The sequence below is a fragment of the Seriola dumerili genome, unplaced genomic scaffold (genome assembly GCF_002260705.1).
Source record: "Seriola dumerili isolate Sdu_G_001 unplaced genomic scaffold, Sdu_1.0 BDQW01000091.1, whole genome shotgun sequence".
NCBI lineage: Eukaryota > Metazoa > Chordata > Actinopteri > Carangiformes > Carangidae > Seriola > Seriola dumerili.
In genome coordinates, this window is record NW_019174346.1 from 2686359 (window position 1) to 2712684 (window position 26326).

General features: G+C 43.9%; 1 protein-coding gene across 3 annotated transcripts in view; it reads left to right on the forward strand.

The window, feature by feature from the left end:
* Positions 1-26326, forward strand: part of abr (active BCR-related) — a 120607-nt gene that overhangs the window by 72533 nt on the left and 21748 nt on the right. For all 3 annotated transcript variants that reach the window (XM_022745761.1, XM_022745762.1, XM_022745763.1), the window contains 7 exons: positions 639-807; positions 3151-3270; positions 3589-3664; positions 3776-3880; positions 7286-7360; positions 12934-13031; positions 13132-13263. In XM_022745761.1, coding sequence (XP_022601482.1) covers positions 639-807; positions 3151-3270; positions 3589-3664; positions 3776-3880; positions 7286-7360; positions 12934-13031; positions 13132-13263 — 775 coding nt within the window. The remainder of the gene's footprint in view (positions 1-638; positions 808-3150; positions 3271-3588; positions 3665-3775; positions 3881-7285; positions 7361-12933; positions 13032-13131; positions 13264-26326) is intronic.

The window sequence follows — 26326 nt, forward strand, 5'->3', positions numbered from 1 at the left end:
AGTGTCTCAGTATAAGTCAGCTATTAGTTTATATTTATTCAGTTTGTAAATCATTATTACAGATGCATTGACGTGTTGTAGCAGGTCGAGCTGATATAAACAAAGAATCGTATGTTAGAAACTGCTCACTTGTTTTGTGTGAAGTCCAAAGTAACTGCAGATAATTGTGCAGTAAAAAGTTTCTGAAATGTAGTTGAGAAAATAAAAATACTCGAGTTCAGTGTTTGAGTAAATGTACTTGGTTACACGCCGACACTGGTGGTAGTCACACCAGAATGGATTCATCTCATTTCCAAGCTGCTCGGAGGCTGATGAAGGCGTCGCGCTGTTCATGAGCGGACTCTGCAGCACACAGGAACACAGAGGAAAGGCTCATACAATGAAAATCAGTCAGGTGGAAGTAGCTCTCTGCTGAAAATGAATCATTATTTTTTGACGTGTTTCACATCAAATTAGCTCAGAGGTCAAACATTTTTGAATAGAGAAGTATGACTTTGAATTGTAGTGACCCTCAGGAGACCAATTAGTGTAACTTGTAAGGTTGTCTGGATCATATAATTCCTTCACTAATCCACTTTCATATTCTCCTTTTTCTTTGTTCCTGCGTCCTTCCATCCTTATCTTTTCTCCATCTGCAGCCGTCACCAGCAGTATGAGTGCAAGTGGTACATCCCTCTGGCGGACTTGACTTTCCAGACCCTGGAGGACTCCGACTCTTGCCCCAGCATCCAAGTCCTGCCTGAGCATGAGCTGGAGGAGATGAAGATCAAGATCTCGGTCTTAAAGAGTGAGATACAGAAAGAGAAGGTAATCCGTTTGGCTCCTAAATCCTGCTATTGGCATGTCGAGTAAAATCCAATGTATTCCTGTGGCTTAGAATGGCTTAGTCAGAAAGTGTGGGTTTAACACTGAGACCGGGGACTGAAACCAACTTTTAATCCGTATTAACGCACAAAAAGAGCCAGTGTAGAGTTTGGAGCCGGTTCAGGAGGCTTCACTGGACTTGGTAGAGAATCTATGGTTAGAAAAATTAAACAAAGAAGTAGCAGACTGTGTCGCTCCGCAGGAGGACTGGATTATCTGGACTTGACGTAAAAGTGTGTGTAAAATCTAATCACCTACATGTGACAGTGTCTCAGCTTGACGAAGAGGACTGTATCTTACTGTATCTTGTGGTGGAACATTTACGGAAACGCGTCAAACATTTGGTACAGAGGAAGATGATGAAGGCAAAAAAGTTATTATAAAATGAGCAGAGGAAACTTTCAGAGTCTCTGAGAATTAATCTTTTACTGTTGTAAGAAACACAAACACATACAAGTGACTCAGGAAGGAAGTTTTTTGTGTGTTGGAACTTTGATAACCATCTGCTATTTATCATGGCATCCACAGACTTCCATGGAAAACTCCCCCATGTCAGTGATTCCTTAATGGAACCACTGTACCTTCCTTTTAACTCAGTGGTTGTCACCCACACCTTTTGTTTGTCTTAGACAGAGTCAAGGTAACGTCTCCTGTGATCTGTACGGGAGCACATGAAAACATGAAAATCTAAACGTGTGTAATAAAGATTCTCAAACTGGAGAAAAATGCAAAAATAAACCTGAAGCCTGACCCGACTCTAACTGTACCAAAGAAAAAAAATTCCTCCTCATCTCAAAATGTCACTGTGATTTGCACCAGTGGTCAAAGTGCTGACGCTCACTCCTGAAAAGGTTTGTCCTCACGTCGGCCTGCCTCGTCTGTTCCCGTCAGTGCTGAAACAGTCGGGTGTTTACATGTGTTGGAAAGAAAAAGTAGTTTTAAGTCTCCAGCCGTTACGAGTATGAACCGCAGTTCACCCCCACACCGCTGGCTGAGACACACCGTACCCTTCAGGGAGAAGAGAGTTCCTGTTATTCCCCTCGCACTGCGTTAACTCGCCCACTCCGAGCACAGAGAGTGACCACGGCTGGTATTTAGAGTCAGAGGCGGCCAGAGCAGCGAGAGAGATTCAGCTGATTGTACCAGGCTCTGACTCATGGCTTCCTGGTGAGGGCTGGGAGGATGTGTGTATTTGTTTTCCTTCAGTACTCGCGCAGAACTAAGATCCTTGAATTATATATAGAGACTCTTGCTGCACAGTTTCAGAGGCTTATCCACAGTCTTTCCTGGAAAATAGGAAGGTTTTGGATAAGCTGATTACATGATGATAAGAACTTGACAGCAGCAGGAATGATTGATGATTTTGTTGTAATCGTTTAGCTCAAATTTGAATCAATCATAACTTCTGTCTAGTTAATCTTGTGTTAACTAGACACAAGATCAACAGTTAAGAATATTCTCCCGTCTGGTATTTGTTCTGCTAAAGATTTTGTCGACCAGACAGCACAAGTATGGATCCACAAACATTTCATTCACATTGTGATCACACTCAAGTCGCCGATTATTATTTGAGGTTGTGAGGGAGAAAGTAACATGAACACAGATATTGATAAAGAATGAAAAACAAAACTTTATAAAGTCTTCTACTGTAAAGTCTATACGTCAGATTTAAAAATGAAATCTAAGCTGCATTTAGCTGAAAGAGAAGCTTTGCTATTCCACACATTATAACAGATGTTATGGCAAAATGAACCCAAAGCTGAAACTACCTATACATATTATTATTTGATATCAATTAATCTATTGATTATTTATTTTCTATTCATTGTTACTAGATTTTCCAGAGACCAAAGTGAAGTCTTATGATTTCTTACCAACAGTCAAATAACTCATTTAATATGCAATGATATGACACAGAGGAAAAAAAGGAAAATGTAATATAACAACAATGTTGATGGGACAACATGAAAACATGTGATTGTAATGGACTTTGTTATTTATTATCCTTTGTCTTCTGTCTGAGCGATAACCATTCTCCAGGTTTTTTAATTACAGACTTTTAGCTGCTGACACAACTTAAACCCTGGGTTTTTTTTAAACCTATATTTGTTTAAATTGTGACAAACTGGAACCATTAAAAGTATGCTGAATTTGATATCAGCAGATTCTGTTTGGAAAGTACCCCTGGATGAACGGACAAGCGTCGTTTTAAAGTCGTTTTAAATATTATTTCAGCACAAATTTAAATTCTGTGCATGGTTTTCTGTTGTCTCTGTGCGTGTGCAGAAAGCACCGAAGGGTCAGAGCCGTGTGGAGCGTCTGAGGAAGAAGATGAATGAGCAGGAGTCGTGGCTGCTCACGCACTCGCCCACCATCCCCTTCCGCATCCACAACAAACATGGAAAGGTAAAACTGACCTGTCACACGGAGCCGAAGCACTTCGCTCTCACCACTAGAGGGAGACGTGCGCCTTTCAAAAGACTCCTTTGTGATAGAAGAGATGTATATTAGGTTTATTTTTCCAAAATAAAAGTCTCATGACTGTGAGATATTTTCACACCACAGCTTTTCTGGTGGTTTTTAGAAACATTTACACTTAGTGCTTTCTGTGCAGAATCTTCAGTTTTAATTGTTGAATTTCTTTCAGCTCTTCAGTCATGGTGTAGGTGTAGACATGTCATGTCCTTGATGTGTTTGTTAACAGTGTTTTCTCTGTGTATCTAGAGCTATCTGTTTCTCCTCTCCTCTGACTACGAGAGGTCAGAGTGGAGGGAAAGCATCCAGAAACTCCAGAAGAAAGGTAACACCGGCCTCGACTGTCTCTGTCTGTAGGACACATGAAGTTTTATCCCCTGCAGCACAGAGACGTGAAGGTCTGACCGTCACTGTGTGGTTTCTGTGTGTTTCTCAGATCTCCAAGCTTGTGTATTAAGTTCAGTCGAGCTCCAGGTCCTGACCAGCTCCTGTTTCAAACTCCGGACCGTCCACAACATTCCTGTCACCAGTAACAAGGACGGTAAGAAACACTCACACACAGTATCTTTTTCATTCTCTCATGTTTGAATGCTTTGTCTGTTTCTCCTGCCCCCCCCCCCATCCTAAACACATACACACAGTCCTCCTTCCTCTCCTCTCTGCTTTGAGTTTAAATTCACACAAAAGCATCTATTACATTCTCGGCACAAGAAAAAAAAAAGAGCCACATAATGAGAGGGGGGGGGGGGGGCCGTGCAGGAGATGAATCTAGGTTACAATATGTTTCTCATCTAGCTCGTAGCAGTCAATGCCAGGCAGTGTGTCGCTGAGCTCTCAGCTCCTATATGTTTGTTTTTGCTCCAGTTCTCCACGTTGCAACGAGGCTGGTGGTGACATTAAAGCCATCTGGCCGACCCACTCTGATCTCCTCAAAGGAGGGGTCTCTCACACAGCACACACTCATGACCACACAGAGGTTTCAAGACTGTACGTCAAACAGAAAAAAGATCCACGTCATGTCCAGTGGTGTCTCTGTGAAGATGATGCGTTAGCGATCACAGGGATTCATGGTTTTTCATTTTAACTTTGCATTCTGGGAAACGAGAGGAAACTGCTTCAGTGTTTTTGCACTGAACTTCCCAGAAGTCAGTTTCCAGTTTCCAGTGAAGCCGGTGTCATGGTTTGTTCTTGAGGTTCGAGGGAGAATGATACTTTTTGTCTCTTGTTAAAATAAGAAATAGACATTTAAACAAAATATCTGCAAGATATCTCATGACATTCGAGCCCCGGGGTGCAAACCTGTGAATACAGTAGACCTCCCTCCCTAGCAACAGATCGTCCATGTCTCCCTCTGTCCTCAAGTCTCCGACCTTCTCAGGCCAAGTAAATCTTAAAAACAATATCGGAGGATTCGCAACAGGACAGGTGATCATATATATGATGAAATAAATGACAGTGTTTCAGGTGTAAATGTGCAGGAGATAGAAGAGTCTGTGGAGGAGGGAAATCACATTTAATCAATAAATCCCTCGATATTTCACTCGTTAGGATCAGAGGATATTTAAATGCATTTTTAAGCTCTAATCCAAACCAATCATTTACCACTGGCCCCTTAAATGTTTATTTTCTGTTCAGAGCATTTTGAATATTTAGTTTAGAAACGATAAAAGATTTGGTTTCTTCCAAATAAGATCTGATCTGACTTTCCTTGACATCTTTTCAATAGCAGAATTTATGTGATTCAGTTTATATCCTTCTCCTTCATATCCACCAAACTGTATAAGCTCCTTTTTAAAGTAGTTGGGTGAGTAATGTTGTAGTGCTGTGACAGACTCCCTCCATGTGAACGTGCTCTGCTAACTTGATTAAACCTTCAGCTCTGCTGTGGAACAGACTCGTCACTTTGTTGATGGATATATTTTGTTTCTAGGGCGGTGATATCCCGGTGTTAACACAGAGCTCACAGTCCCACGTTTTCACCCACTCCTCATTATAATTAAAACATAAACACACACACACACACACACACACACACACACACCCCTCAGTGACATGAGGTGCAGGGAGCACAGTAGGGCTGAAATGGAGACCAGCTGCCAGAGGAATGTTTCTCATAATGAAGAGGAGGGATGAAAAGCAGAGACCCTGGAATATTCACACTTTCATTTGACTCCTTTTATTGAGTCATTGTGAATTATCACATATTATTCATTGGTTTTCTCTGAGTTTCCTCAGTTTATTGTTCAAATTAGATTCAAATACAAAGAACAGATTTCAGTTTTCTAAAAGCAGCACAGAGGCCACCTCGAAGCTGAACCTTTGAACCATCTCCTGGTGAAACTCCCCTATCGCTTGCATACCAACACACACACACACACACACACACACACACACACACACACACACAGAGTTAACCCCAGGGACTGAGAGCTCTCCTCTCAGCCGCCTACAGTGGAGCTCCAAACAGTCCTGGAGCCCTCCATCTTGGTTTATTTACCTGGAAACAGTCGGGCTTCACAGGCCTTAAGCAAAGAGTGTTTCCCCCTCATGTGTCTGTCGGCAGGACGGGGGGGGTACATCAGGCCACCCAAAAACCATCCACCCACCAGCCTCCTGTCTGCAGCCAGCTCCGTTGTTTTGGCAGAAGCCTGTGCTTGTTGATGGGAGGTCTGATACTGATCTGACAAAAGGTTGTAATAATAATTTTCACTCCCATCCTCAAATAAGACATTTACTTCAGTTGTTCTGGTGCACTGTATTCACGTCTTTCTGCTGACCTCATTTGAATGTGTGTTTTAGTCGCGGAGGGTGAGAGCAGTTATTGTAGTGGAAGTTAATAATGATAAGTTGGACCACCCAGCCACAGCTGATTCCCACTCAGCAAGTTTACGTTGATTATCCATTTTAAAGACTTCTAATGGGTCTAGACCTCGACCTTGATTAGAGATACAGTCTGAAAGTGAAAGTTAAGGCAGCGTCCAGACAGTCGGCCTCATGCAAGAACATTTTTCTCAATCGTATTCTAAATCTCTAGTGCTTTTTTCTGAGTCTCGTTCTTGGTAAACTGCTCATTTTAGCCTGATGACTGCCGCTGTGCCTTTTCTATTTGAGGCGGCCTGTTCCTCTCTGTGTGTGGGAACGTTTCATTCACAGAAACCTTGCCAAAGAGGAAAAAAAAGAAATATAAAGTTAGAAAAAAAACTTATTTCTAATGCAAAATGGTCCATGACTGACATGCAGGTGGTCAAAGGGACATGAGATATTAGACAACAGTACAGTAGAGTCATTGTAGAACACAGTGGATGATGCTTTGCTGTCAGACTGAACAGAGAACACTGGGCATCGACCTGTAGACAAATCCCTGAGAGCATTTTCTATCAACTACGGCTCTGTGTAAGTCGCTGTGTTAAAATATACCAATAATAAAATCATAAAATCTCAGTCTCAGTACATTGACAGACCATGATCTGGTGAACAGGATGTTAGTTTGCATTTTTTTAGTTGATTTCAGAATCATATTTTATGACTCTTAGTGAAGTCGGTGTTTCTGTCCTGTGAAGAGAGGCAGACTGGACACGACTCGTACGACACATCTGGATGAATTCCTTCGTATCAAAAAGAAAAATCAAGCATGAGAAAACTAGTGATCGCTACAAGTTGAAAAACAAACATGCTTGTGTGAGCAGATCATGGGTCCCATGTGTTGGAGGAGTGAGTGACATTACTTTCTGTTTCTGTCTGTGACTGTCTCTTAACCGCACAGAGTCGATGTGGAGCTGCAGACAGGAAACAGCAGGGTCGAGTGTGTCATCGGTTTCCATGCTTGTTTATCTTTGCATCTTTGTTTCACGTACACAAACTCCACTTCTGATCATCTTGTAAATACAGCACATCACCTTATTTACATCAGGAATTGGACTAACTGCTCCGTGTGCTTGTTTTCCAGATGAGGAGACTCCCGGCCTGTACGGCTTCCTGCATGTGATCGTCCACTCTGCCAAAGGATTCAAGGAGTCCGCCAGTAAGTCGGCCAGAAACAGCATTTTGTGCACACACCCTGGCTCAGCATCCTCTCGCACATAGCTGCCGTGCATGTACGTGTCTGCCAGCAAAACACATGATCCAGTCAATCACTGCAGCCTGCACATGCAGTTTCCATCAGGCCAGTAGAGAGATGGCCACATGGATGGAGGAAAAGAGCAAGATGGAGGACAGGAGAGGGAGAGACAAAGGGAGTCTCAGAGGAGTAGTGGGAGCCACAGTGGGATTCCTGAGGTTGTTTTCATTTGCAAACATCACAAATGAAACAAAAACACTCAAAAAGAAAGAGAACGTTGAACATCATGCACAGCAGCTCCTGAAACAACTGCTGCTCATAATGTCTCCAATATTACCCAATCTCACACACATGTTCCCTTTTATAAGTGTGTGTGTGTGTGTGTGTGTGTGTGTGTGTGTGTGTGAGAGAGAGAGAGAGATGTTGGCAGGACCGTGCAGAGGCCGTTTCAGACGTGTCAATAGTGGACAGCTGGTGCTCCGGTACACTTTGTGCCCTGTTTCACAAGCACCAGTTCAAATATCAAATATCTGGAAAAGATACAGAGAGGGAGAAATATGATTTCCTCAGTTACCATGACAGCCTTCTGAAATGTCCTGGGTAATGGATTGGAAAGCTCTCTCCTCTGAAAGCCTGTTTGATCCTCGATGGAGCGCCGAGAGCTGAGGGCTTTAAACATGAAGCAAGTGTGAGAGAGAGAGAGAGAGTGTGTGTGTGTGTGTCCGTGTCCAGTGGAGCGCACAGAGCCAAGGTGGGGCACGCAAGCCACAGAGGTAGTGTGGGGTAGATGACGTGTAGCTGTTGTTAGTGATGGTGATTACAGAATCTTTGTCTCTTCTTCATGGAGATCAGAAGTTAATCAAATTTATTATCAGGGTTGTAGAGGAGAGTGAAAACATGTGAAAGACAAAGAAACAAAAGACAGAACTGTATAATCTTTCACTTAGTTTTTGTATTTTGTATTTGGGAGTTGAAGCTCCTCTGAAACCCTTACTCAACCCTTTACTCTTACTGCTGTTAATCATCAATTAAACATATAATGGAGGTGAGACTAGGTGGTTAAGGTGTGATGGCCGTCGCCGCAGTGTGTTGATCAGACACAGAGGAGGCAGAACTCTAGTCTCCCATTTTTTCACCCTCCAGGTTTCCTCCACAGAACCGACCCTGTGACACATGCACGTCACATGATCACACAACATGAAGTGCAAATAGTTTATTGACATTATAACTTTATAAAATATTGATGCCTTTTCTTCACTTTAACATCTTATATTTACCAACTCGCATTTTAATTTTTCTGAAAAATATTTAACTGTCTTTTATTTCACTATCAGGCAATTCAAGTCTGTTTTTAATTTTATTTTTTTAATTTAATTTTTTTATCGGTGAAAAACATGATAAACAGAAGAGAAGAAGACAGTATGACTAGGAAACCATGAAATATATTAGTGACAGTTGATGTGACAAAGTGTATATGAAATTCAAGCCTGGTTTAAGATAGTGATGAAATCTTTTAAAGTTGGTTCTCTCGTGGCCTTTACACACATGAAATCCTCAGTGTGTGACATTAAATCAGCTGACTTCTAATTGCTCTGAAGGTTAAAGGTGTGTGACAGTAAGTTAATGTCCCTGTGGAGACGACGGGAGACGTGGCGTTAAAGAAACTGTCTCCTGTCGGTTCGATTCCCTCCAATAACACCAATTACTAAAATGACAGCATTTTTTTCCAATTAGCCTTTGTTATGTAGTTGTTGTTGTCGTGTCAGAGGTTTGATGTGGTTTCACTTACACTGTCTCTGTATTTCTCATTGTGCTGATTTCCCTGCAAGCCAAACGTTTATNCACCCCCACACCCACCCCCCCACCTCCCCCCAGTGGGAAAGGGCTTTAAATTCAGCCCAGGGCAAAGTAGTCAAACTGGGTCATAGAGGAAGGAGCCTGCAGTGGAGCATCTCCCCAAAACTGATAAAAAAAAAAGAAATCAGTGGAAAACATGAGCTAGTAGAAGAGAAATGCGAAACTTGTCACTTTTATTCTTGGTTTATTTTTATATATGTGTGAGTGAGCGACTCACCCTCTATATGTATTCAACAACTGCTGCAACTCGATGCTATAAAACTGCAGTTGCTACATATGATCAGTGNGTGTGTGTGTGTGCATGCGTGTGTGTGTTGTTGCATATGGTAATTATTATCATATCAAAATGGAAATGTGTAATGACTGGAAATAGCGGTCTTTATTCAGTGGTTCAGATTGTTCAGCAGATATATAATTATCAACAATAGACTCTTTTTTGTTCCTTTTCTGATTGAAAAATCACATAAGCCTGTACTAGAGGATCTTATTGGAGCTGTGTTATTTATGTCCCAACAACCCCCCCACCCTCACCCCCACACCCACCCCCCCACCTCCCCCCAGTGGGAAAGGGCTTTAAATTCAGCCCAGGGCAAAGTAGTCAAACTGGGTCATAGAGGAAGGAGCCTGCAGTGGAGCATCTCCCCAAAACTGATAAAAAAAAAAGAAATCAGTGGAAAACATGAGCTAGTAGAAGAGAAATGCGAAACTTGTCACTTTTATTCTTGGTTTATTTTTATATATGTGTGAGTGAGCGACTCACCCTCTATATGTATTCAACAACTGCTGCAACTCGATGCTATAAAACTGCAGTTGCTACATATGATCAGTGCGTACGATCCAAACTGAACCGTGACAGTTGTTCAAAACCGGGAGAATCGCAGGCGTGTGTAAGTGACACCAGCTGCAGTCACATGTGTCAGTGTCCGGCAACACCTCAAGACGTTTACACTGAATTCATGTTACATATGTAAAACTAATAATGGAGCAACAGTTCAGTTGCTCCAGGACAAAAGAAAGTTATGTAACAGCTTTTCTCTTGTAACTCAAACCAACTGTGTTTTTTATTCTTGATTCAGAACCAGTGTTTGTTCACTCACCACTGTTCCCAGTAGAATTAAAGGTGAAACACTGGAAGTCTTTTCTCCTTTCCTTTGATTCTGTGAATCCAACAATTGAATTAAGCCTGTTCAGTCCTTATGTTGTTCTCTTAAGAATATTTTTATTTTCTCCTGCGGCCTTAAAGCAAAACACACACTGGGACTTGTGTCTGTAGAGACACTGATTAGTTTAACTGATTATCACCCGAACCCCCAGTTTGACCCAGCATTCAACACAGCCCCGAGCAAAGATTAGCCTCCTGTAGAAGACTCACACAGACACATTACAAGGCCTGCAGTCCTCTGCTAATTGAGATGGAAAAGGATGGTATCCATTAACCCTTGAATTCAGGGATCAGAGACCCCATGCTGACCAGTTTATCCCGCTCATACTCTGAGCCTGATGGTGACCTGCCAGGAAAATGAAAACCCATGGAGTTCGGCCTCTTTTAGTCTGTCCTACTTACCAAAGCCGTCCTGGATCCACTGCGACGACACAGAGACCTCTCTAAATATGCTCTCCGTGGCCTTGTTTGAGTTTTAGGTCTGGGAACATAAACCCATTTCATGGAAAGGAAATCAACTTCCAGAGAAATCTAGAAGCCGGCCAGGACTATGATTACACACTCCTCTGCTCATGGCTGGATGAAGAAGAGAGGTTCTACTTATTTAAAATAATTAACACAACCCACAGCTGAACTGAAACTGTGTGCGTCAGAACAAACCAGCATCTCCTCAGTGAAGGAGACGCTGACAGGTAGTTTGTGTGTTTGTGAGACGTCAAACCAGAGGTGCCTGTAATGAGCTGCTACGCTTCCGTATGTGGCGGAAGCGTACTGTAACTGCTTCATTCAATAAATATCCCCCAGATGGTCACACTGAATTCCCCTCCACTGAACTTCCCTCATACCACCGCTGCTAATCTCTTCCTCATTGGGAGTAATTATGCCAGAGCCTTTCAGGATGCTGAGAAAACAAACAAAGAGAGAATGAAACCAGATGGAGTGAGATTCCATTGTACTGCTCAGTGCTGTTAGTGATGGTTGTGTCAGTGTTTGCTCCAGTCACTCATTTTCCTCCCACGTTGTATGTTTGGTATCTTTCCATAACATTAAGCACGCTCAGGTCAGGCTGTCTTCTCCAAGTCGTTTTTATATGTATATTGAGATTTGAACCCACACCCCCCCCCCCCCCCTCCCTGGTTCCCTCGCCCCATCTCTGTGACTCTCCTGGTGAGAGGTCGAGCCGTGTGTCCATCCATCATGCTGTCAGATGGGGGTGCACCCGAGGGACCGGGTCCAGGCTGCAGGACGTTGTATAGACACTTCACAGTCAGCCGATAGCGCGGTCTGCAGGAACAGCTACAGCAGCATTTCAAGAAACACATTAACAGACTTAATTGCTCCGTGTATGAGCTGATCCCGGGGGAGTGGCGGCGCTGGTATGAGGATGTAAAGAGTGGTGGGGGGTGCAGCCGGGAGATTGATGTCAGCTCACAAACTACGACATATTGACTTTTTAAAGGGTTATTTCACTTTGATGGAACATCACCCTTCTCTGTCTATAAATACACAGTTGTTACGAAAGTGTAGTTAGAATTAGTCACGTATTCACCTGCAGTCAGTGAAAACAGGTTCAGGTGAGGCTGTCACTTTAAATAAGGAATCTGTTCAGCTTCATGTTTCACTTCTGCGTGGACTGAGCTTTGATGGAGACATGTAAATACATAAGAGGCGGCTTCAGTGAAATATTGCATTGAACACACACAATGTATTGATTCAGCTTTTTCCAATACTAAATAACTAATCATCCAATGTGATGTGCCCTTGTCTCGATGGTGGATTTATAAGATTGATTAATCAATTAGTCGACTGACAGAAAATTAAGTGGCAACTGTTTTGATAATTGATTAATTGTGAAGTGAAGGAAGTATTTAAAAAATAGCAAAACTTCACTGGTTCCAGCTGAGATGTGAATATTTTATGGTTTTCTCAGTTTTCTATGTGATGAAACTGAACATCCTCCGAGGTTAGTTGGATCATTTTTGATATTCTTTGGTATTTTTTGGTATTTGCTGACATTTTAGAGACAAGTGATTAATTAACAGAAAATGATCAGTAGATTATTGAGGATTAGATGAGTAGATTTGGAATAATGAAAATTTCATCCCTATGTGAGTAAAATATTATAAAACATTCAGCATGGAGAGCTTCATAGATAATAGATAATATTGGCCTGTAATTAGACTGACCTTTAATGAAAAGACATTATCTCCAGTTAGTGATGTTATTACCCACTAAAACTCTGTTTTAATGGCTCTGTTAAAGTATTAAACTATGGACTATTTCATGGCTGTACTTTTACTGCAAAGTGATAAAATCTGATCAACAGAGACCCTCATTTGACGCCCTGGTTATTATAATATCTCATAAAGCAGCACAGATATGTGGCGTAACAGCGACACTCAATAAACCTGGATGTTTATTCAATGCTGTTCACTCGTCTTCAGCCTTCAGTGTTCAATCTGAGGAGATTTTATTACCATGTTTGATGGACCTGTCCACCTCCTGTGCTTCCTTTCAGATCTATACTGCACCCTTGAAGTGGACTCATACGGATACTTTGTCAGCAAGGCCAAGACCCGAGTCTTCAGAGACACCACAGAGCCGCAGTGGAACGAAGTCAGTCACTAAAACGTTTCCTTTTACTGTACGTCTCTTTGTTTTTGTCGCACCCTGCAGAGGCAAATAATTTCTCCTCCTTCTGTGTGTCCTTCAACAGGAGTTTGAAATTGAGCTGGAGGGCTCCCAGCACCTGCGCATCCTGTGCTACGAGAAGTGTTACGACAAAAGCATGCTCAACAAGGACGACAACGAGATCGTGGACAAGATCATGGGCAAAGGGCAGGTCCAGGTAAGAGGACAGCTGCCGACAGGCCATCGCAAAAATAGACCATCAACAAAGAGACGTCTTTGTCCTCTTGGGGGAGATTTCCCAACATGTGACTCATTTTTAATTTGCTGTCTAGCCTCTGTGCACAGTAGATTGGTTTTGTCATGGCGGGCCTCTAATGACGCTGGTTGGATTAATGGTCTGAAAGAGAGTTTATTTAAAGGGGGTTTCCCCTGTTTTGTTGTGAGAAACGTCCCTGTAAAAATCCCTCTCAGTCTTGTTAACGAGAAGCTGCCTACACAGTGGAACCTGTGGTTTCGATGCTGCATCGTTGTTTAGGTTTTACAGAGCGGCCCACAGAGGAGTCATGTTTCCATTTTTCCAGAACCTCTTGGGTTTGGTCAAGTGAAGCTTGACTCCTGTCATTTTCCTGCAATTCAGTCAAATTGCAGCTGCAGCGCTAAACGTTTCCTCCTCTGCTGCCCTGTAATCAATTGAGCTTCACTTTGTGCATTGGAGTCAGCTCTGAGGGTTTTAGTTGTTCTTATCATCAATTAAAGTCCTCGTGTTTCTCCTCAAGTGACGCGTGTGTCGGTGCCAGAGGGGAGCGTGCAGCAGGTTATTTTCTAACCTACTTCTGAGACTTTTTATCAGAAAAAAAAAAAAAAAATCAGCTAGAACATTTCAGAATTTGTTTGTTGCTGCTGCCGTAGCTGGTAAAAGCAGTATCAGTGACAAGCTGCAGTGGGAATACAAATCTCCTGTCTAACAGAGAGGGAAAGTGGGGCAAACATGAATCAGTCACGAAACGTTGCATTTTAAAGGACAGGATACATCTTAGAAATCTTATGATCTGGAGAGGGAGTGTTGTTTCTCCTCAGACTTAAGTTCCTGTTGTGTGTCTTTCACACTGTCTTTGAATGGGAAAACAAAAACACCCTCACCATGTTTGTTGTAGCATTTCCTGTTTGTCACCAAGACTTTCCATGCTTTTCTTATTCAGCGTGGTGATTTGTGTCGTTGAATGTTGCTTTGGATTGGCTCTGAAGAGCAAATGGAAATGCATCTTAATGTGGAACTGTTTGTCTCTTGTCATGAGTTTGGATGTTTGCTGTTTATTTATACAGGTGGTCCTCAGTCGTCCCAGAGAAAAGATTTTATAACTAGTTTTACCTCTGAATAATACGCCATTTATTTCCCTTTTCTTTTTAGTTAACAAGAAACATCCCTTCTTTTCACAGAAGGTTCAGTAGTTCATCAAAGGTTCAGCACTGTGTCTTATACGACAGTGAAACCCACCCTCTGGTAGGGCTGCCAGTCAAAGAGACAAATGCTGCTGCTGCTGCTGCTGCTGCTGGGAACATCCACTCCCAGCCAACAACAGCCCAAAAAAAACAAATAAATACGCCACATGTTTGCTGGCTCGCTGTGAGAGGGGGGAGAGCAGAGAGGGGGATAGAAATGGAGAGACAGAGAGAATGGCATGTTCTGTCCTGAACTGTGAGAGGGTGGGAATGTTGTGGACGGGGTTGTTGGGATTAAGGAGGTGTAGTTGGTGGAGAAAGAGGTGGATGGTTTCGATAGTGAAGCTGTTTCCGTCACCGCAGACGTTAAGGACTCACTCCTGTGATTGTGCACTTGGTTTATTGTCTCTAAGACATGATGAGATCCTGAGTCGGACCGATGTTCCGTCACATTAACATATATCTCATGTCACATGTTGACATGTTGAACCGGCTCCCCGGCTGTCGCAGCGACGTCACTCCAGAATACATATGTACAGAGACTTTCTCTTGGACCAGGGCTGTTTGCTTTGCTGAGTTCAGAAGGAGCCCACAGTGTTTTGCTTTCCTCTCTGGAGACCCTCTGATTTATTTAACAAGCTTGTGGAATACTGACTGACCGTACATGGGCATACTGGGCCCACAGTTTTCTTTTCTTACCCACTGCTGTTCCTCCACTTTGTGACTGATGAGAGGGATGTCATCAGAGGATGTTGTGATTCAGCCCAGAGATTTCATTTTGACAGAAACTGAGGATTTTTGAAACAGTCTTTTCTCTGAATGTGACACATTTCTGGGCAGGAGGTGTGTGCACGTGCATACACACAAATACAGCAGAGGCAACAGCAACACTGTAGTTAGCTTGATTGAGTTGCTCGTCCACAGGGGGAAATACTGCCAGTTATTTGCAGCACATCACCCTGCTGCTCCCCCCCCCCCCCCCCCCCCCTCAGCAGATAACCTCTGATCTCTGAGGTCACGTTGCTAATCCTTCTTTAAATGGCAACATTGTCGGGGTCCGTCCGTCCGTCCCCTCAAACTGGCAACACAAACAGACTCTTAAATGTCTCCGAGCACGTGTTTTGGAAAATTGATCAGTATCAGCTGACGTTGCCTCCAGTATGAAGTTCTTTGGCATGTTGTCAGTGATATTTTTGTTCGTCAACCACTGACTGTCCTCGGGCTGAGCAAACCTTTGTTCAGATGTCGTGACCCCGATTCCACTCAGAGACTCAGAGATGACTTCGGCTCCAGTTGGATGTCGTTTAATCGCAAACTCTTCAGGATCAGGTCGTCGTAACACTTCGGGGAGTTTTCACTGCACTGTAATGTTTCACAAATCTCTGCTTGTCAAGATCGTGTTCAGTCTTGTTGTAAAGAGACAGTCCAGACGTCTTGAACTGGTTACTAGTGGAAAGTGAAAACAATCTCCCGGTCTGCCTCGTGCGTTGTGCAAGTTCTCCCAAGTGACGCTTCCGTGGCGGCCATAGCTTGTGATACTTCAGAGGACCGATTATGTAACTGTTATGTTAACGGCCCCGGTGCTTTGTGTTGTAGAAAATGCATCGTATCACCCAGCGTCAGCAGTGCTCTCATGCGGTAGTCCAGCCCTCATACACCCCGTCCCGGCCTCCCCTGGGCTCACCTCTCAGGGCTTTTACTTCTCGTCCTATCAGGGGAAGAGTCTTTCTTACTCCCACCAGCACCTTCACCGTTCCGGTCTGTTGAGGACTGGTTTCAAACATGGATGATGTGCAACAACTTTTTGTAGAGCAGAGGTTTTCAAGGTGTGACAGGTGCACGTCGGTGTGTTAGAAACAGATTAGTTATTGTGTTCTGTCCTGTGTATTAATACAGTGGCACACAGCTCACTTTAAACCCTTAGTGCTGCAATTATCCTCAAAAACCCTTCTCTTCTCCGACACTTTCTGAGAGTCGCACCTCAGTCTGATCTGAACACACAGACATGATACATACATTTTTACATTCAGTGGGATTTACACTTCCTGAGGATGTTATAATCTCCATGCAACTCCAGAACTTCCCTCACAATCTTCACGTTTAAGTTTTCTTCAGTATCAGAGTGAGCCGGTGATACTTGTCTGTTCAAACAGGAACTGCTAAAAGCTTCATCTTACTTTGAAATGTGCCAAGTTGCTAAAATGTGAACAGGTATAAGCTGAATAAACTAAGACTCAATGCTAACACTGTGCTACATGTTAACATCCACCAATCCCCCAAATTATTTAGAGCTGAATTTCTACAACTCAGAGCATGTTGTGCAGTTGTCTCAGTTTAGTCTGGGGGGGGGGGGCAGCACCAGATCTGCACATTTCTGGCGTGCACGTTGTTGAGTCTGTCACTTAAGAGATGGCGGCCAACACCACGTGGTGCTGCACTGACTGTGTGTCTATAGCAGAGCCACGTGTTGTCTGCAGAGTCCGGTGCTGTACGTTCCTCACTGCTGCAGCAGCGTCTGAACTTCCTGGTGTTCACTGAGTCACCTCCAGTAATGCCTCCAGCAAAGGAACATCACCTCCCCTCCCATCATCCCTGAGACTCCCACCTCCCTCTGCATGTCACTGGGGGTTGTTTTTTATTGGTTCGTGATCTGGGGTGAGCACATGTCAACCCCCCCCCCCCCATCCCGACAGTGTGACTGTGTCTCAATAAGCAGTAACTTGATAGTTTTGAACTGTTTCCTGGAGATAATGGGAGCCAGAGAAGTTGGGCATTAGGAACAAAAAGAAAAAGAGCCGATGAAGCTGTTTGTTCCTGGCAGCTCCCCCCCCCCCTCTGAAGCCAAGGAGCCGAACAGGGGTGCAGGCATTAGCCGGCGTTACTGTAAAACTACTGGTGCAGAGGGATTGTAAAGTTTGAGGCGAGCATCTACGTGCACTCTCATTCCCACTTAAGAGCCGAAGCTCTTTCCTCGACATGAAGCATTAGATGCGAAGTTTGACGTTTACATGCTGTGTGAGGGGTTTATTGGTCAAAGTGCCGTTGTTTGGGCTGAGAGCGGAGCGGCCATCTGGAGAATTAGCAGTGAAGTTTGTCGACCAGTGGCTCTGAGCCAGTGCAAAAAGTCCAGGCCTTACTCTGATCTAATCTGTGAGCGCTCGATCACACGTCATGCCAACAGCAGGCTGCCACGAGAGTGAAATACAGCCTGGTGAATGTATTCAGAAATATCTACACTATGTATAAATAATGAAGAAAATTTCACTAGAAAAACAGTGAAAGTATTTGTGAGCAGGCAGAGAAAACAATTTCTAGATTGTGGTGCAGCGCAGCATATAATTTACACTGAGGGGAACAAAATGAGGTTTTTCTCTGGTTTGTTTTTAATGGGAACTGCCTTTTCTTTCTGGGATGTAATTTCTGTTAAAAATCCTTTGCCTCTGGGGCAAGAAGTGTGGTGGTATGTCATGTAGTATTTGTTTAGAACATGGAGCTGAGTGTTTTTAATAAGGGTGTGTGTGTGTGTGTGTGTGTGTGTGTGTGTGTGTGTGTGTGTGTGTGTGTGTGTTCATGCTTCAGTGTGAAGGTATTAATGTAAATTAGTGTCTAAATGGATGGTATCATCTATTTTCTTTCTGTCATCTGTCGTTTGCGGCTGTGATCTGTCATGTTTCCATCCTAAACACCCCCTGCAGCCATACCCACATACACACACACACACACACACACACACACACACATACATGTACACACACAGCTGTCAACAATGCTAACAGATGGGACTCTGCTGTGTGTGTGTTCAGCCCCCCTGGGGATAAACCACAGACTCACATACACACGCAAATGGGTGATATGCTAATGCATTGTAAATGATATTGCTGCATTACTTGGTGTTTATTATGCTTGTGCTTCCTTTGTCCGGCTAGGTGTGTGTGTGTGTGTGTGTGTGTGTGTGTGTGTGTTGTAGAAGGACGTGGTGTGTACATTCATTCAGGAACAAAGATCATCCTTGTTGCTCTCTTACTCTTAAACCTGCTTATTTTATATTTCATGTTCCCTCTACAGAATTTTTCAGTGCTGCTTTTTAATGAGTCTCATCCCTCATAGTCTGTGTTTTAACATACGGCGCTTTTTTATTGATGAGTCCCAATTAGGCCGACTTCCTCATCAAACGATCCTTGATCAGTGCAGCTGATAGCAGCGTTTTGATGGATTTTCAGACTTTCCCTTGTCATCTTCCCTCAAAGCAGCCCCTCCGTCACAACCCTCACTTCCACAGCCTTTGTTCCCACTCAAAATATCCACTCCTCTCCCTGCCACTTGGGATATGCATGCCCTAAATAACTACACGCGATCCTGTAAGCTTTCTGCAAACGTGCAGGTTCCCACTTTTCTCTCTCTCTGTGAGTAGGATAGGAAAAACCCCAGACACATTTGATCAACATTTGTCATCCAGCTTATTGTTTTTTGTTTGTTATATTTTTTCTTGGATTCAGATGATTGTGATTCAGAGCACGAGGATTCATAATGTGTTGTTATGATGTTGGTATATTGTGTTCTGACCTCGTAAACGTTTGTATTCTTCACAGTCTGAACCTCGGCACCGACATCACTGGAATGATGTTAATCACGTAGAGCTGGTAGCGGAAACACATTTGTACCGTGAGCCACAGTTGGTTGCACTTGTTCTGCTTCCAGTCTCTATGGTCTGCTCCGTCATTACTCAAATCGCTGAGCAGTAAGTCCAGATCCAGTCCAGTCTAAACAAAGTTTGTGTTGGTAAAACTGAAAAATACTTATTTTATGAGAAAAGGTGGAGGAAATTACATCTGCAGAGTCTGGAAGTGGTGGACTCACCGACAGACCGACCGGCTGAAAACAGAATAAATTTCACTTTAGGAAGTGATGAGAAAAATCAGACTGAATTCTGAATCTAATCAGTTACGGTGCGAGTGAATGGACGCCAGAGTTGGTTAAAATACCAGCTGGACTCTTTACGAGTCGGAGGCGTTGGACAGACTTTTGATTCACGTTTGAAGAGTGAACTGTGAACCGTGTAGGAAGAGCAAAGCAGCAAAGCTTTGCTCTTGCTGTTGGATGACTGAGGCCCCCTGTGAAAGAATAAAATGAGACATAAAAAGTCAATTTAAAGGCCAGAGGATCTCTGTGTGACCTCCTTCACATCGCTCTCCGTCTCTTTTTCCTTCTCCACGCCATTTTATCCCTCTCAATACAAACAGTGTTCTCCTGTGAACCTCCAAGATGCCGAGAGCGAGCCGCTTGGTAATTGGTCCTCATTATAACATTACATAATCTTTCAGGGAAGTGTAAGGGATCGACAACAGATGTATGATTTCCTACCATGAGTGTGCACATGTAGCACATGAGGAGAGGGCAGTTAGAGAGATGCAGAAGAGAAGGAGGGGAGCAGTGAGAGCCCCAGATGGTGGCCAATTATGTGATGCTGAGAGTTAAAGTGAGAACAAAGGAGCTCATCACAGCCTGACAAATGAAATGCTCTCCAGAGAGACGCAGCGAAATCTCTCCACGCATTTATTAACGCCCTCTTCGTCTCGTGGAAGAGTCCGGGTTCAGAGATAATTGGAAACAGTCTGAATTGGGTGGGGGGGGGGGGCAGCTGATACAAGGAGTGTCATATTTGAACAGAGAGGCCGTCAATTGTGTTTTCAGATAAAACTGTGAGAGGGACGAAAACCTCTTTGTCCGGCCAGAAGAGCTCCAGTTTTCCATTTAGTCCAATCAGGATCAGTTGTTTTTTAAAATGTTCCTCTCTTATTTTTAAGCTGCTTAACGCTGGAGAATAAAAACAGAGGCTGCCGTCAGAGACGAGACACAGAGAGAAGTTAGAAGTGGTCATTAATGGTGACACGGAGACGCAGCCTGCTGTGTTTAAAACAATCGTCTCTCGTTGGGTTTTCGTGGGCGGAGATTACTGTTAGACTAACAAATATTTTTGTCAAATCACACTTCCATTTGTGTTCCTGCTTCAGTGTAACAAGTTTTTCTTTGTGTAATTCAGTTCTTTTTCTTTTTTTTTCCCTTGGTCCGGGGAATTCTTCTTCTCCTCTTCTAATTTACATACAAACCTCACACAGACACATTCCCCGGCTCGTCTCAAGCTGTGGGTTTATAGACAACAGATGACATTGGGGGAAGAGATTCACCTCATCCCTCTCATCGCGGTCCCAGTCTGACTCCCTGAGGGGTAAAGCTCATTTCATGCTTGGCTCCGTCTGCCAAGAGCACGAGAGGCTCGACCCAAAGATCGTCTCGGTCTCACCTCGGCTGTAGGTCTGAGAAATCCCTGTGTGGTCAGCGGATGGATCCTTCGCTCAGGGGTCAGAGAACCTTCTTCCTAAACTAATCTGTTCAGCAGTACCTCTAAAACTTCCAAACTCGCGTCATATCTCGTTTGATTCATTTGAACTAAAATGGTGACAACATTTTATTGGTTATTTATTGGTTGTTCCTTTATGTTGTCTAGTAGTAAATGCTAAGATGAGCCAATCAGCTTTAATCTAACAGACTAACATGAGAGCAGTATCTCCTCTTATAACTCTCTGCTCTGCGAAGTGAAGACACATATTTCCCAAAAATATGAACCTGCTCCTTTAAAGAAGCCCCCCCCCCCCCCCCCCCCCCCCCCCCCAACTTTCCTCCCTCGTCCTTGGTTGACTGGTGGAACAGCTCCACAGAGACACCCCTCACTGTCTCTCTGCCTTCTCTTCTTTCTTAATCAGATTTTACATCACTGCCAGAACCGAGTCTCTGACCACCAGATGCAACTCTGTCTTTTTTATCTCCCAAAACCCAGTGTGACCAGAATACTTTCTCCCTCTCCGCCTCCCTCTCCCTTTTCCTCTTGCTGTTGTTGGCAGCCTTCCGGCCAATATTAAAGTAAATGGGCCCGAGCAACACACTGTGTCCCAGCGTGCAGAGCCCGCTCTGGCTTTCAAGTGGCCAGTCAGGGGACCAGAACAGCGAGATGTGATGGATATCCATCTGTAGCTGACGTTTGCTCTGAGCCACGTTTGTTTTCAACCCCACTCAGTACCCCCACCCCACCCCACCCCACCCCCGGGGAAGCTGGTGATCGGGTTGGACAGTTATGAAGCTGTAGCATTTACTGAGAAGCAGCTTTAAAATGCTCCTCTCAGCTGTTTGTTTAGACGTGATGATTGTGCAGGAACTACAATGCTTTCCACATGGCCAGAGCTGGAGTCTGCGATTGAGCAAGTATTTGCCCACAGTGGTTCTGCACCTCATTATGCAGGATGGTTGATGTGCAGTGGGGCCTGTATGAGGTCTGGTTTCTTAGAGGAACTGGAGATATGGTGCAGAGGACGGTGGGGCGGCGGTCTGCACCAGTATAAATGGAGTTATAATGACTAGCAGAACGCTTTCTTGTTTAATGCTGAACTGTGGAGCTGTTAATCCAGAGCACATGCAGGACTTGCTAAATCAGAGAAGTTGTCATTGTTCTCATTCCTTGGTCACACCAGAACCTGATGGGTGCTGCTTGTGCTGCAGGGTGACCTCGCACTTCACCACACTTCCCCACTGCGTCCCGCTGCTGTGTAGCATTTCGCTCTGAACGTTTCTCCAGAAGCGTCCACAAGAATCTGTCAGGTAGTATAGCGTGTCAGAGGGATGACTGACATCCTGCTTTTCCACTCTGCGACCTCAGGAGAAGCTTTGCGAAGCGTCCGCCATCCAACGACAACATTCTGTATCAGCACAAGTGGTTCAGGTCTAATGATGTTCAGGCAATTAGTTAAATGGGGGAAACAGCTGAAAGGCAGCACGCGGTTTGACCAACATGGTCGTATGAGATTTCGATATTGTCTGTCTGATGTTTTTCATTCACTTCTCTGCTGGAAATTCCAACAATGTTTGAAAGATGAGCCTCACCGCTGCTGCTGCTGCTGCTGCTGCCTGCCAAGAGCCACGGGTGTGTATGTGCGTATATGTACTGGTTCCTAGGGTGCACCTTGTCCTTGAGCCCCACAGTCTTTGTCTAAGTAACTGTATACTGTATCTGTGTGTATGCCTCAGTAAGCTGTCAGATCTGCCTTTATACGCTCTGCTGGGCCCCGAAAGCCCCAGTAGCTGCCACCCTGCCACCGTCAGTGAGTGAAAGCACCAGCAGCTCTGTGCTCTTGAAGGTGTGCAATGATTCTGCCAGTTTGTAAAGGAAGAGTTTTTGTAATTTCCGATTTCCAAGCTCATCAATTTCACAGATCTCTGGTTGATACCTTGTGTTTGGCTTGTGATCCTTCCACGCCACATGAGGCCGAAACAGTAGCCGACTCTTAATCAGTAGCTTGAGGTACTGCAGCTGTTATTTTTGGGTTGCTGCGTGCACTTTTTGCATGCTAGAGTGTTGCAGAGGCATCTGCTCAGCTGCTGTAGAGATCTAACTGCATTCATGGGTGAGTCAAGAGAGAAAGCCCCCAGCCACAAACACACATACTGAGAGAAATGAGTGGACTATGAAAACTGCTGGCTGAGGAAAATACAGTTATTAATAGCGTTCTTCTCAGGCTTGTAGGGAGATTTAAAGCGAGTGCAAGGTCCCTAAAATAATCCTTTCAGCCTGTAGCCTTATCTAGACTGTGACCTTAACCCTAATGTAAGCATGAGCTGATGTACAGAGGCGGAGATGCAGTTAAGGGGGTCCAGATTTAACACTAACCATAACAGTACAGTGGTTCAGCAAATAAACAGCAGCATCCAGTAAGTTCGTGACAGCTGATTATATTAAAGACGGTTTAGTGTGTGTTAGTTCAATGTTATTCCTGGCAAAAAACAACACATTTGTAATGGTAGCTGTCTAAATACTTCACAGAAATAATTAGAGAGCACTCTTCATAGAAATGCTATATGGATTCTGTGAGGTTAAAGTTTAAGGCTCAGTAGTTTCCGGTCGTGGCTCAAACCTTGGAGCTTCGTGTTTTCCTCTCTTCACGTTTCAGCAAGTCCTGACGACCTTTCCATCTTCCTTCCACTCCACTTATCTGAGAGGGACGAGGCGTCGCCATGTTTAATGTAAACGTACAAGAACCTGACTGATCATGGACGTAAAGCATGTGCACTCCCAAAACCCCGGCTACCTTCAGGATCAACTTTTCATTACTTTGGTTATTGCAAAGGAGTCTATGACTTCCCATGACATTATGTTGTTCATATGGCAGGAGCGTGAGCAGTGCCAGGCGTTTGATGCTGCTTTATGACTTCCTGTCCCAGGGCGAGGGAGGGAGACTGCCCGTTTCCTGTTCGGACTGTACAGACTGCATGAGTGCTGGTGGTGCACTGATCACACGAGCTCTTATCTCATCTGTTTGTGTTTTTTAATCAGTTAATATCAAAAACTCCTTCCTCTCTCCCTCCACTCCAGAACTCCAGCTTTATTAATTCAGGTTTGTGCTCTTAATGTCTTTATAGTCACAGTCTGATAAACAGGCTGCTCCACTTCTGCTTTACAGATGTGCAGCCAGGGTCACAGCTGGCCACCCTGACAGGTGTTTATCTTCACTAACGAAACAAAGCATTCCTCACTTGGCAGATATATGTTCAATGTAATGAGTTAAAACGATGTGAACACCAAACAGTCAGGCCTAGAAGGTGCTTCTACATTTTGTGTACATTTTTCCATTACTTTAATAACGAGGCTCTTTTTATTATTATTGGCTTCTCTCTGTCCTGAGACCTCAGTGTCTTTTGAGGCCCCTCTTTTCCACCACAAATTAGGCTAATGATGATGTAATTGTTTTCATGTGGAGGAAATGTTTCTAAAGTCCCTGCAGACACCCCACGAGGATGTTTTGAACTTGTCAGCTGGGTAAAAGATGAGATCATTGCCAGGGCAGTTAAGTAGTGTTTATGGCCTCACCGAGTTCAGTGCTGGTGCTGCAGAGCAGGCTGACACCACATGTAACATGTCGGGGATCAAAGCTCTTCAACTTGAACTTCTGGCTTCTGCACACATGATGTAAAACCTCTATGGAGGAGAACAGTGTACACATCATTCCACAGTGTTTCTGTCAGTGACTGCGATTCATGCACCTTCTAAAATGTTTTCTGATGTTATTACACAAAACTTGAATAATGCAAAGTAAAAAAAAAATAATACTCCTCTTTGAATTAAGCAGTAAAAGCAGCAGTTGAAAGAACCCTGGAGAACAGCACGGCTCTCTCCAGCTCTTAGTGTTTCTCAGATGACGAGTGCTCTCTGTGTATTACTTTGCTTGAAGCAGCCTGTTGCATAACCAGCGTGTCATGCTGAATTCATCTGAGCAATCTTTTAAAGAAAAAAAAACACACATCCCTGGCAGGAGCATTAAATGTGTTGATCCGGCGGGGGTGCCAGCTCGAGTGTGTACCTGTTCCCTGTGCTCGTCCGGCTTTCAAAAAGCTGAGTGGGAGTTTATGAAGGAGGGCACCTCAGAAGTCTGTTTCACAGAGTCACAAATTTAAAATTATGTAATGCGTGTTGTATAATAGCCGGGAGAGGGATGTGGACTGTATATGTGTGTTCCAGGAGCAGCGGAGGAGTTGTTTGGGTTGCTTGCATCTCCGCCCACTTTCATGTTCTCCTCTCCCTCCAGTACGACCTGATGATGATGATGATGATGATGATGATGATTCACATAGCCAGCACGAAGAAGGCAGGTCAGCGCTGGTGAGGTAGAAGCCACCGCGATCCTGGCTGCTCGGTGCATCGATCATAAGAGGAAAACACTCTTGTTTAGTTTCTAATCTGTCGTCTTTATCTGTGAATTGGAGGGAGAAAGGGAAGAAAGATGGAGTGGAGGAGAAAGAAGAGACAGAGTAGTGTGGTAGATCAGATAAAGCCTGAGGTGGTGTCTGTGCCGCCCTGCTAACACTGTTACACAAAGACTGGTCCTCATCAACCCAATCACCAGGATCCTTGTCCCGAGCTGGAGCTAGAGGAGTCAGTAATAGATTTCCCACTTACACGTTGACTTGTCTTCTTCACCTGCTAATGAGGTTTTGATCCAGTTTTTTTTTTTTTTTTTACTTGTTATCAGTGATGGAAACGAGGGAGCGGGAGGATGTGGACGCTGCTGTGAATTAGTTAACAGAATAACTGACCCAGTTGTGCTGGTGAAAGAAAATGTCAGAGCTTATGAAACTGATTTTTTTTTTTGATGATGGGGATTTTATGTCCTTGATTAAGGAGAGTTCTCCGTGGTCTGTGGAGAAAGAGCCGCACTCACATTTTGTACTGATAATAATTTTTAGAAAATGCAGTCTTTGTTTTCATGCTGAAAGTTGGACGAGAAGATGGATTCCAGTTTCATGTCTGTGTGGTAAAGCTACAGCCACTTAGCTTAGCATAAAGACTGGAAACAGGGGGAAACAGTTAGCCTGGCTCTGTCCAAAGGAGAAAAAAAATCTTGTAAAACTCACAAATGAACAGATTATATCGTGTTTGTTGAATCTAAATTGTGGTTTTACTGGATGTTATTTGCTGGACTGTTTCTTAACCCAGGAGCAGTGATGTTAAATGCTAGATTACGTTTGGGGTATCAGCATCAAACCCAGGCTCTCCTTCATAGTTGTGGGATGTCTTAGAAAACATGTCGGTAACACACTTCCAAAAACTCTCCAAAAACAATTGGACAATTGGTTGGTTTTGACACAGGATACTGTGTCTGTTTGAGTCCAGTCCACTTGTGTGTGTGTGTGTGTGTGTGTGTGTGTGTGTGTGTGTGTGTGTGTGTGTGTGTGTGTGTGTGTGTGTGTGTGTGTGTGTGTGTACAGTATATATATTACACACACACACACGCCTTACC